Source organism: Myxine glutinosa, chromosome 11 (assembly GCF_964187855.1).
Source record: "Myxine glutinosa chromosome 11, kmMyxGlut1.1, whole genome shotgun sequence".
NCBI classification, from domain to species: domain Eukaryota; kingdom Metazoa; phylum Chordata; class Myxini; order Myxiniformes; family Myxinidae; genus Myxine; species Myxine glutinosa.
The window spans coordinates 22,512,621-22,524,644 of NC_136271.1; the positions used below are offsets into that span (position 1 = coordinate 22,512,621).

At 41.9% G+C, this 12,024-nt stretch overlaps 1 protein-coding gene across 1 annotated transcript in view; it reads left to right on the forward strand.

The window, feature by feature from the left end:
* The window catches only part of LOC137436096 (potassium/sodium hyperpolarization-activated cyclic nucleotide-gated channel 2-like), a 231,967-nt gene extending 223,155 nt beyond the window's left edge, over window positions 1-8,812 (forward strand). The window contains exon 8 of the mRNA XM_068129812.2: window positions 7,950-8,812. Coding sequence (XP_067985913.1) covers window positions 7,950-8,812 — 863 coding nt within the window. The remainder of the gene's footprint in view (window positions 1-7,949) is intronic.
* The last annotated feature ends 3,212 nt before the right edge of the window (window positions 8,813-12,024 follow it).

Here is a 12,024-nt window from a genome sequence, read left to right on the forward strand (position 1 = left end):
GTTATAGCATTAGGAAACTAAAAATCAATGTTTACATTTGGAGAGATACCTGTATGGCGGCCATTTTGGATTTTCAAAATGGCCACTGTGAAATACATGTTTTGTTCTATTTCTGCCTCTAATTACCCTAAAAACTTTAAAATATATACTAAACCTATATTTTCAGGGACAAGGAATCCAATGAAAGTATCAAATTAGTGCCATGGGGAATGGTAAGACACGAATCAAAGGTTTTGAATTGCAAAATACTGTCTTTATATTCGCGATAAGTTGCATAATCAAATACATGTTATCATTTTGTACAGGCAGTTAATAACATCAAAATGTGTCACAATAATTCATATCACCAAACATACACAGGCAGTCAGCAAAATCATATATACACATGCAGTCAGTATAACTTCACATCTACACAGGCAGTCAATGACAAAATCTACACAGGCAGTCAATGGCATCAAACATACACGATTACAGAATATGCCATTTAGAGTTCGTCATCACTGTCCTGTGTGTCGTATCCGACAATATAGTCCGCATCGTTTTCACAGTCCGTTCCACACAAGCAAAGGTCGGTCAAATTGATTGGCAAATCGAATTGGTCGAATGGTCGATCGAATCGAATTCGATGAATCGAATCGAATCGAATCGATCGAATTGGTCGAATGGTCGATCGAAGCGATTGGTCGAATGGTCGAATTGGTCGAATGGAATTGGTCGATTGGTCGAATTGGTCGAATCGAATTGGTCGGAATTGGTAAATGTAAACATTGATTTTCAGATTTTCCATGTAATAACGTTTCCAAAAATGTATAGGTTTGCTAATCTACCATGATTCTGAACGAAAAAACATAGTGAACCTGACTAAGAGTTGTGGACAGATTGGGACGAAATTTGATGGAGAGGTTGGATGTGTGACGAGGACAAAATGATTAGATTTTGGTGAAGATCCGGATCCGGATCCGAATTGGAGAATTTTTTAGAACTGGATGTTAGAGCTTCACCATTGAGAGATACGGCCAAAAACGATATATGGTAGGATATCGCAAAAAGTTATGAACGGATTTGGATGGAACTTGGTGGATATACTGGGTGTGTGATAAGGCCAAAATGATTAGATTTTGGTGAAGATCCGAATCCGAGAATTTAAAAAAATAATTCTTCACCATTAAAAGATGGGGCCAAAAACGATACATCGCACGAGATCTCAAAAAGTTGCGGAAGAGTTATGACAAAAGTTGGTAGATGAGTTGTGTAGGTGACAAGAACAAGCCAATTAGACCTTTGTTAAGATCTGACTCGGCCCAGATCCAGCCTATCGTTGCGATACAAAACGTAAACTGTTCAACAAATGAGGGGAAGTGAGCAGTGATCCTGGATTTTTTGAGTTTCACTGGAAGAGGGTTGCTGTGGACCACTTGCACCCACACATATTCGGGAAGGGGAAGGGGGAAGGTGAGGGGGGGGGGGGGGATTGGGCAAAGACTCAGCTTCATCACAGGATGTTCCAATGACATTGAAGGCCTTGGTTTCCATGGCATTAAGCAGAGCAAGGTGTGAGGCAGGCTTGCCAGCCCCAAGGGAGAGCAGTATTCCATCAAGTTGCAGAGGAAAGCCTTGTAGGTGGATACTACAGGTGTGCCAAGGAAGGACTTTGAACGACGTAGGATGCCCAGTTGGTGACTGGCGTTGGAGGCCATCTTTGAATGTCGTATGCCTTTCGGGGAGAGAGAGAGCAAGTGTGTGGGATTTCTCAGGATTGAAAGACATATTCCAAGTGTTTGCCAAGCTTGTGATTTTGTTAAGGTCTGAAGAGATGGAAGAGGCTGCAGCCTTCCCATCTGAATGATGAGGGATGTCATGGCAGAGGGTGGAGTCATCAGCAAAGAGATAAGAAGATTTTACAGAGAGTAAGAATGATTGTCGATTAAGATTAGGAATAGGATGAGGCCTAGAATACTGCATTGGGGCTCTCCTGCCTGGAATGGGGAGAGGAGATGAAAGGATTCTGTTGGGATCCATACGTTGGCTATGAGAGCGGAGGAAGTTAGTAAGCCATGTGTGGAATTAGCTTTGGATGCCATAGGCAGAGAATTTGGAGAGAAAGGCATGATGCCAGACTGTATAGAAAGTTAAAGATATGTCTAGACTAGAGAGACCAAGAGCAGATCCAGGGTGCGGGGAGGAGGGCGGCACAACTGCCCCCTAAACCCTCTCCCTCCCATCAAAATCAATCGTTTTTTCACACGTGTTAAGGTGTATTTAACCGAAGATGTGGTCTCGGAATGTGGAATCACTCGATATCTCTAAGACCACAGTTGATGTTGACTACCGCGTTCAACATGCAACTGATTTGTACCATTCAGCTTGTTTCCCCAGTGGATACTTGATGATTAATGAATTAACGGAATCACAGGAAGAGAAGGCAAAGTGTTTGAAGTGAACTGCCGAACCACAGGATTCAGTGTACCATGGGCAGGACGATGGGTATGATAACTGAAGATGATCTGCGATTAATCTGTGTATAAGGGAGAGCAGGTTTCTGCGGAAGAATATTCCCAAACTGAGTTAATATCAGGGGCGGTAGATATCGGAGACCAGTTCCGAAGTGCGAAGACTGTTTGCAGTCCCTGCTAGTTTGCCTGAGTGAACTGCTGGACTCATCGGCGTTGAGGCAGGTCTCCTGAGAATAGTCAGAGAGATGTCGACCTCCACAAGCACATGATCGGATGAATCAATTGAAGCAGATAGACATTGGCGGGGAAGTTAGTCATCAAGTCCAGAAGGAAGGATTTATATTCCAGAATATAAATTTATATTTATATTTATATTTATTTTATTTTTATATTTATATTTATATTTATTTATATTTATATTTATATTTATATATTTATTATATTTATTTATATAATTCTATATAAATATATTTATATTTATATAGAATTTATATTCCAGAAACAGCCTCGATCTTGTATACAAAACAAAACAAAACAAAAAAAAAAAAAAAAAAAAGTCCAGAAGGAAGGAGTGGAGAAATCTTGTTTGGAAAGTTTACAGATGGTATCAGTCCCAATGAGTCACAGAAGTCCTTTGCTGAAGTGCCATGGTTAGTGAGAGAGGTACCAACACCTAGCCAATTTGTAAGGTGACAATTGAAATCGCCACATATGATGGAGAGAGTTGGGGTGAGTTGTTGAAACTTGGTCCATATCGTCTGTGAGAGAGAGAGAGAGAGAGACAGGTAGATGGAGTCGTCACTGTTTGGAGGACGTCAAAGATCCCACTGTGTCCCCACTGTCCTTCACTAAGAGTAGACGAGCAATCACAGACACCCTGAACAAATTCCAGATTCCTGCCGTAACAGGGGGTGTTGCATCAGCAGAACAGCCGCACTCTCAGCCAATGGTGCTCCCCTGGAGCCTTGTGCCGCATATGAAAGAGGAAGAAGAAGAAGAAGAAACCCCAAATCATAACAACGGAAACGAGCAATAGATTTACAATTTGCATTTTAATTGGCAGCACCATCTCTTTAACATAGAGAACCATTAATTACCTTCATTGTATAGGCACATGACTTAAATGTGTGATTAAAATTTCCAGTTCAATGTACACTACAACACTTACAACAGTGTCCTTACATCATTCAATTAAGGTTGTTAGTTCGATTATACATTGTCGGATTTGTATTTTATTCTAAGTTCAGATGTTACTTTGTAGTTGAGATTTTTCAATGCTTTGGATTATTTTTACCAGTTGATTATAACACTGGTCAACAAAATTTTAAAAGTTGTATGGTTCTAGTATATTTTGAGGTGATTCTAACCAACATGAACCTGTAGATTTCGATTATGATATCCAATTTTCACAAGCACATCCAATTTTTGAGAACCAGTATACCATAAGAATACCAGCCACAGCCGAAATTCGTCTTGTACTCACTAATCAGGACTTTGTAACGAGACTGTCTGAGCTGGAAAGCGTTGCTTGGGATAGCTTTGTGGCTCTTGCTAACAATTACCTTGAAATTTTTCGAGCACCAAATTATGAAGAGCTTGCGGACAAGATGTTGAAGATTTACCAGGCGCTCGGTGCTCGGATGTCACTCAAGATACATTTCTTCCATTCTCATCTGGACTTCTTTCCACAAAATCTTGGCGATGTCAGTGATGAACATGGAGAAAGGTTACACCAGGAAATTGCCATCATGGAGACTCGATATCAAGGCCGATTCAATCCAAACATGATGGGCGACTACTGTTGGACTTTACAGCGTGAAAGTGATTGCTCCTACAAATGCAAAAGTAAAGTTCAGAAGCACTTTTAATGTGATGTAAATAAAAACTTAAAGTTCATATTATTTTTTGTGATATTTTATAAAGTTCATATTATTTTTGGAGATTTACATTTTTTTATGTGATGTAAATAAAAAGTTAAAGTTCATATTATTTTTGTGATATTTTATAAAGTTCATATTATTTTTGGAGATTTACATTTTTTTATGTGATGTAAATAAAAACTTAAAGTTCATATTAATTTTATAAAGTTCATATTATTTTTGGAGATTTACATTTTTTTATGTGATGTAAATAAAAACTTAAAGTTCATATTAATTTTTGTGATATTTTATAAAGTTCATATTATTTTTGGAGATTTACATTTTTTTATGTGATGTAAATAAAAACTTAAAGTTCATATTATTTTTGTGATATTTTATAAAGTTCATATTATTTTTGTGATATTTTATAAAGTTCATATTATTTTTGTGATATTTTATACAGTTCATATTATTTTTGTGATATTTTATAAAGTTCATATTATTTTTGGAGATTTACATTTTTTTATGTGATGTAAATAAAAACTTAAAGTTCATATTATTTTTTGTGATATTTTATAAAGTTCATATTATTTTTGGAGATTTACATTTTTTTATGTGATGTAAATAAAAACTTAAAGTTCATATTATTTTTGTGATATTTTATAAAGTTCATATTATTTTTGTGATATTTTATAAAGTTCATATTATTTTTGTGATATTTTATAAAGTTCATATTATTTTTGTGATATTTTATACAGTTCATATTATTTTTGTGATATTTTATAAAGTTCATATTATTTTTGGAGATTTACATTTTTTTATGTGATGTAAATAAAAACTTTAAGTTCATATTATTTTTTGTGACAATAAATAGACTTATTGAGACTTAATCAAGAAATTCGCATGCTCTAAAGATTTTTTCCACACTTATGATTTACTACGTCAAGGTTACGTGATAGCGAAATTTTAAGGTCAGATTCGGATTCGTGGGTACCAAATTACTTAGAAACAGTAGAAAATAAGTCAGAACCAATTTGGCTGTTGACCAGTGTTAGTTATGAAAGTAGACATCCAAATACTCGTAATTGTTCACAAGGATTGCAACAACCAACAAACAACAACAGGCATTTTAAGGCCAATTTCCCTGCTTGAGCGGGGGTTAGCCTTGCCGGCCCCATGACAATATTCTCAATTTTGCCCTATTTTCTACATCTCTCCTTGTCAACACCTTGCCCTTTTTTCTTTTTTTGTATACAAGATCGAGGCTCGTGGAAGAGATAACATTAATGACAAAAAAACAAAGGGACACATACGACAAAATAAAAGGAGCGGGAAAGAAGATGTGGGAGAGAGAGGGAAGCACACAAGTACAACATTTGAGAGCAGGGACATCGGGAGATCTGTGGGAGGGAGAGGGCTTGGGGGGGGAGGAGGCAGGGGAAGAGGGGGGGGGGGGAGTGGTAAAAAAAAAAAAACACATTGACACTGGGACTTCCAGGAAAGAAGTCGGTATTTCAGAAAAGTGCATCTGGGGTGAATTAATGGAGGTAGAAAAGATTAAGGTTTTCGATGGAGGAAGATAAGAGATGGTGGTGAGCAGCTGTTTTAAAGACCTGGAGGGAGGAGTGGGATTGAAGAGAGTGAGGGAGTTTGTTCCAGAGGCGGGAGAAAAGAGGAATGAAATAGTGAAGGTGAGCAGAGAGTCTTGATTTTGGCAGTTTCATCAGAAGAGGGTTGCTGGCAGATCTTGTGCAACCTGTAGGAGCATTTGGGGGACAGAGCACACACAGGGCTGGGGAGGCTAGGCCAGAGAGGAGTCGGTAGAAGACAGAAAGACCACCAACATGCCTGTGGTGAGTGAGTGAAAGGCCCTCAGAGTCAGCTTAATCGCGGGAGATTCCATTGATTCTAAAAGCTTTGGTTTCAACAGCGCGAAGCCGAGCTAGGTGTGAGGCAGGAGCACCAGCCCAGAGGGGAGAGCAGTATTCCATTGAGCTGTGGATGAAAGCCTTGTATGTGGTGGGGAGCTCAGGTGTGCCAAGGAAGGACTTCACACGACGGAGGTTGCCCAGTCGGCGACTAGCTTTGGAGGCCAGCTTGGAAATGTGGTTTTCTCAGGAAAGATCATGGCAGATTGTGAGACCCAAGAGCTTGAGTGACAGAACTTCTTGGAGAGGATAGTTGAGAAAGTAGATGGGAGGGTTTTCCAGATGATCTTTTCGGAGAGACATAGTAAGAGTGTGAGATTTGTCAGGTTTGAAAGACATGTTCCACTTGTTTGACCAGTCTGTGATTTTGTCCAGGTCTGCAGAGAGTGAGAAGGCTGCAGACTGCCGATCTGAGGGATGAAGAATGGAGCGGCAGAGAGTAGAGTCATCAGCAGAGAGATAGAGAGAATTTTCCAGAGTCGGAGAGATCATTGATGAAGACCAGAAAAAGCACAGGGCCCAGAACACTGCCTTGGGGAACTCCAGCCTGAACAGGAAGGGGAGATGAGAGAAATCCATTCAGGGCCACACGTTGACTACGACCAGAGAGGAAGTCCACAAGCCATGCATGGAGATTTCCATGGATACCATAGGAGGAGAGTTTGGTGAGCAGAGCGGGCTGCCAGACCGTATCGAAGGCACGTGAAATGTCAAGGGAGACAGCTCTTATTTGATATTTGACATTGAGGACCTCCATACATTGTTCAGACAGCAGAAGCAGCATGTCCAGAGTCGAGTGACCTGGTCTGAATCCAAGTTGATGATCAGAGATCAAGCCATTGGAGAAGAGGAAGGATTTGATATCCGATGCAATGATGGATTCCATGACTTTGCTGATAATTGGGAGCAGGCTGATTGGTCTGTAGATGCAAGGATCTGTTTTTGCATCTTTTTGTGTAAAGCGGTAATGTTTGCTGATTTCCAAGCTGATGGCAGATGAGCTTGAGCAAAAGAGAGGGTGAAGAGAACAGAGAGAGGGTGTGAAAGAGCGGCAGAGCAGGATTTTATGACCCTTGGGCTGATGCCGTCTGGTCCAGTTGCAGAATCAGAGTCGAGGGTTGACAGAAACTTCTCCACCTTGTCAGGAGAGGACACAGTCCAGGAGATAGCTGGGTACGACTGGGTAAGATGGGTACAGAGAGAGACTGGTTTGGGACATAAGATTTTGAGGCAAACACAGGGTTGAGGCATTCAGCTTTTTCACGTGCGGAGTCAACTGTGTAGCTGTTTGAGGTAAGGGAGGGGATGGAGGGGGAACAAACATCAGAAACAGATTTGACCAGACGAAATCAGACGCCACCAGGATTTGGAAGAGTGAGACAGGTTTGAACATGTCTTCTTCGACCATCTTTAGCCAAGTCTTTCTCGGTGTTTCCCGTCTTCTACTTCCTTCTACATTCATTTCCATCACTCTTCTCAACCAGTCACTTTCATCCTTTCTCAACACATGACCAAACCATCTCAACCTGTTTCTCTTCACAGCATCCATCACAGGCTCTATTCCCATCATCCTTCGCAATTCATCATTTGTTCTCCTCTCTTTGGATTATTTTTTTAACTGTGATTTTTTTGTTGTATAATATAAGAATGATCAATGTTGAACAAGGATTGCAACATTCCATAATATTTACCTTTGTGTGAGTGAGCAGGAAAGAAGAACTCGATCCTGCTTCATCGCATGCGTGAAGACCTCAACCAAGGCCTGTTTAACACTAGCGAGGAAGATATTATTGAGAAGATTGTGCGTTATGACCGTGAGATGACTCATCAGGATGCAGAAGCCCTCCATCGGAATGCTGCGTTCAGTCTGCCACCGGTCACAGATGCGGAAGGCCGGGCTGCCGTAAATTCCTTAATACAGACATCGGCAGCCATGTCTGTGACGATTGCACTAACACACGAGAACAAGCCTCTCCCACCCACCTCCGCCATGACACCAACTGCTACGTGGTCTCCACAAGTCGGGCGTCGCCCATTTGGTGTCGCTCGCTCCCCACCTGTAGCCAGCCCCTCACCACAGAGTCCTCCGGTTGGGGTGCACGGTCGAGGGACCTCACCATCACGTCTGTCTTTGCGAATGCCACCACGCCGCGGCAGCCCACCCCTCTCGGAGCACGTGCCACCATTCCGGGTTCCCGCAATTCCACCTCCACCTCCACCGCCACTTGCTCCAACCCACAGTACAGGGCTTTCCCGAAACGCACGCCTGCTCTCAGCTTCTCAACCTTCCCTTCCACATGGAGCAACACCCAGCCCACCCTCAATCCGCAGTCCACCGCGCTCGGCTTGCGAGTCCGGTGTTTTTGAGGGTACAGCGGGTCACGTCATTGGCACAAGTGGTGCCGAATGCTCAAGTCTTCCCTCTCGGCAGACATCTTCCAACAATATCCCACCTGCGCAACGACCTCCAGGTCTTTCTCGGGAATTTAGTTTGTTACAGCGTGAACCCAGTGGGCCAACACCTCCCGAAAACAGTGAAGCAACTCAGGCACGACTGCCATCAAATCTCTGAACCTTGCTAGCAGGGCTTTACCTCGGTGAAACATTCCATAATTATAGCTTTCCAGCAAATTACCTTTATTGGCTCATTTATTCACATTTTGTCTGGGATGGACATTTTACAGAAACTGCAAACAAGTGTGAAACTTGCAAGTGGACGTCTCTCATTATACAAACTCATCCAACCACCCTTCAATGATGGTCACATCATCTGCAGCAGATGTGGACAAAGCCCTGCGTCCTAATGCCAGCCAACTAGTTCCATGGAAAGTGAATTAAGTATGACATCAAAACACAGTTGAACTTTCTCATCTATGCTCACATGTAGCACCACACCTATAAAAAATATCTGTTAACATCCATTCATTGAATGTGCAGCTGGTGCAGCCTGTGGCTGCAGATTTGCATCATTGCTGCGAGTGTGGCCTTGCTGCTGAAGCGGTGCCCCTTGTAGGTTAGGGCAGGAATTTGGAATTTGTTCAAGGTACCGGCGATAACTCGTCTACTCTTCACAGAGGACACCGTGGTATCATAAATGTCCACCAACTAATACCGGCAGATGGGACGCCCACTTAACGTCTATCTGAGGGACGGCAGACACATTGATGAATCACCCTGTCTATGAAACACTGGGATGACAGTTTATAGCTGGGCCTGGATTCAAACCCAGGGTAGACAGTTGAGGTCAGTGTTTAGGCCATGGGTAGACCTCTCGGCCATCCAGCCCTCCAACCCAACATTGTCACAGACATTTACATTACATTTAGACTGACCAATCAATAGAAAAATGAAATTAATTATGGCAGTTGAGGCAAATTTCAGCACTTACATTTTAGTTAAACAATGTCCAAATAACCAGTTTTTTATGCTATGTACAAGCAAGGGTCGCTGAAGAGCAATGGCAGCAGGCGATGGATCGAAAGAAAATGGGGCAAAGGGAAAAACAGTGGGGCGATGACAAACACATGCACCACAGTACAAAGAGAGGAAATTGCAAGAGAAGGGAGAGAACCGGGTCTCAATGTGTGTAGAAAAGCACAGTATTGGAAATGGAAGACACCAATAGGTGGTGGTGCTGGGCAACAGATTCCCAATCCTGTAGGGACAAACGTGCCACAATGGCCCCAGGAAGCCAATTCCACAGGCGAGAAAGTTACAAAACAATTGAGGTGAGCATCAACTTTTAACATGGGAGGGCAACAAGGAAAGGGTTTCCAGCAGAATGCATACAACCTGGATGGGCAAGGACTGGGTTGAGAGGTGAAAGGACAGAAGGGGCAAGAACAGAAGAGAACAGGTTGAAAAACAACAGCAAGTGCAAGGCTATCTTTACTGCCTATAGTGAGCAAGAAGCAGACCATGATGGAATAGCTTCCTGATGATGTTCCAATCACATGGACGGCCTTAGTTTCCACAGCCTCAAAGGGGTCCAGGTGGTAAGCAGTAGCACCAGTCTACAGTGGAAAGCCATATTCCATGATATGCTGGATGAAAGAGTTGTACACGATTAAAAGCTGAGGACGGCACAGGAAGGATTTAATCCTGCTTGGAATATCCATGTGGCAGTTGGAGGCCACCTTGTAGATATGATCTCCCAAAGACGCATCACAACTGATTGTGAGGCCCAGGAGCTCGAGACTGTACCTGTCTTAGAGGCTGACAGAAATAATCTGGGGGTCCTTATGGAAGGACAAAGTGAAAATATGGCCCTTTTTTAAACACGAAAAGACCAGTTGCTTATTTACTCCTGGTCGGCAGAAAACGATGTTGCCGCAGCATGCCAAGCGAAGGGGTGCGGATCTATCTTGCACAGAGTGGTTGTCATCTGCAAAATGATACAATGGATTCTCCAGTGCCTGAGGCAAGTCATCAAAGTATACCAATAGCAAAATTTGGCCCAGAACACCACCTCAAGAGATCCCGCATGGGAGAGTATCATGTGCGAAGCGACTGCTTACGAGCACAGGAATCCAACAGCCAGTCCAGGAGGGAAGTCTAGGTACCATCAATCAAGTGTGTAAAAATGAGTTGGGTGCCAAACAGAAACAAATGCACCCAAGATGTCCAGTGAGATTGCCTTGGATGTGTTTGGAGTTTGAGGGCATCCTTACATTGCCGACACAAGAAGCTGCATATTCAAGGTGGAATGATCTGAGCAAAGTTCAAATTGATGGTCGGTCACTAATCAGAGTTCAAGAAAAGATCAATTGTGAGGTCCGTTACGATTATTATTGATACTTTGCTTACGATGAGAAAGACTAGTCTATAGTTAAGAGACACAACTTAGGCACTATTCTTGTGAATTGGGGGATTTGTTCGTGATTTTTTTTTTCTCGGAGTTTACTTAACTCAACAACCATTGCTGAAGCCAGAAACCAATGAGTGGCTTGGAACATGTTCCTTGTTACATGCCATACCCTGGTAGTACACATTTCCACACTTTAGTAATATTTTCCCCGTTAATGTCTTCCATTTTTTTTTTTTTTTTACTTTAAAGTCAGGCTGAAAGACACATAAGAGCATCATGTCGTACAAGTCAAGAAAGGTGAAAAGGTACTTTTGGCCACTTGGCGCCTTCACTATCTGCAATGGTTTGCTCTTTCAATAACAACTCAATAACATGATGTGTCTGTACACAGTATGGTTATCTAATGGTATCAAGATAATCACATGTACAGCTGTCTACACTGTCGGGAATGCATGCCTTATGATGAAAGCTACTACGCAAAGCTGAACAAGGTGTACTTGATGAACCACCTTGACAGTTGTAAGATACTTCATGCTGAGACCTGTGCATACAGTACATACAGTACTATTGGAGGTCAAGCCGGATGCTTCAAAAAATGCCGCGGCTCAATTCGTACATGAAAAGTTAAAAAAAAAAAGTTTAAAAACAATTTTGCATGCAATACTTCGACATTTCCCCCTGTCGATTCTTCATCGCATGCAAGAGCCGGCTAAAGCGGTTCACCTGGCTCCGCTTTGAAATCCGTCGCACTGCATAAATCAAGCTAATAATAACAATAATAATACAATTAAATCTTTATTTTATTTCCTTCACTAGTGTGGAAAGACAGTATCGAGTAGTTTTACTTGTGAAAAATAGTCTTGTTTAAGGTTTTGTAAACCCAGATTCTAAGATTTGATGTTTCTTGCCTATCGTGTCCTTTGCTGGACTAAACACATTGAGTTGGAGCCATTTTTTTTATTTATTGAAAATCTACA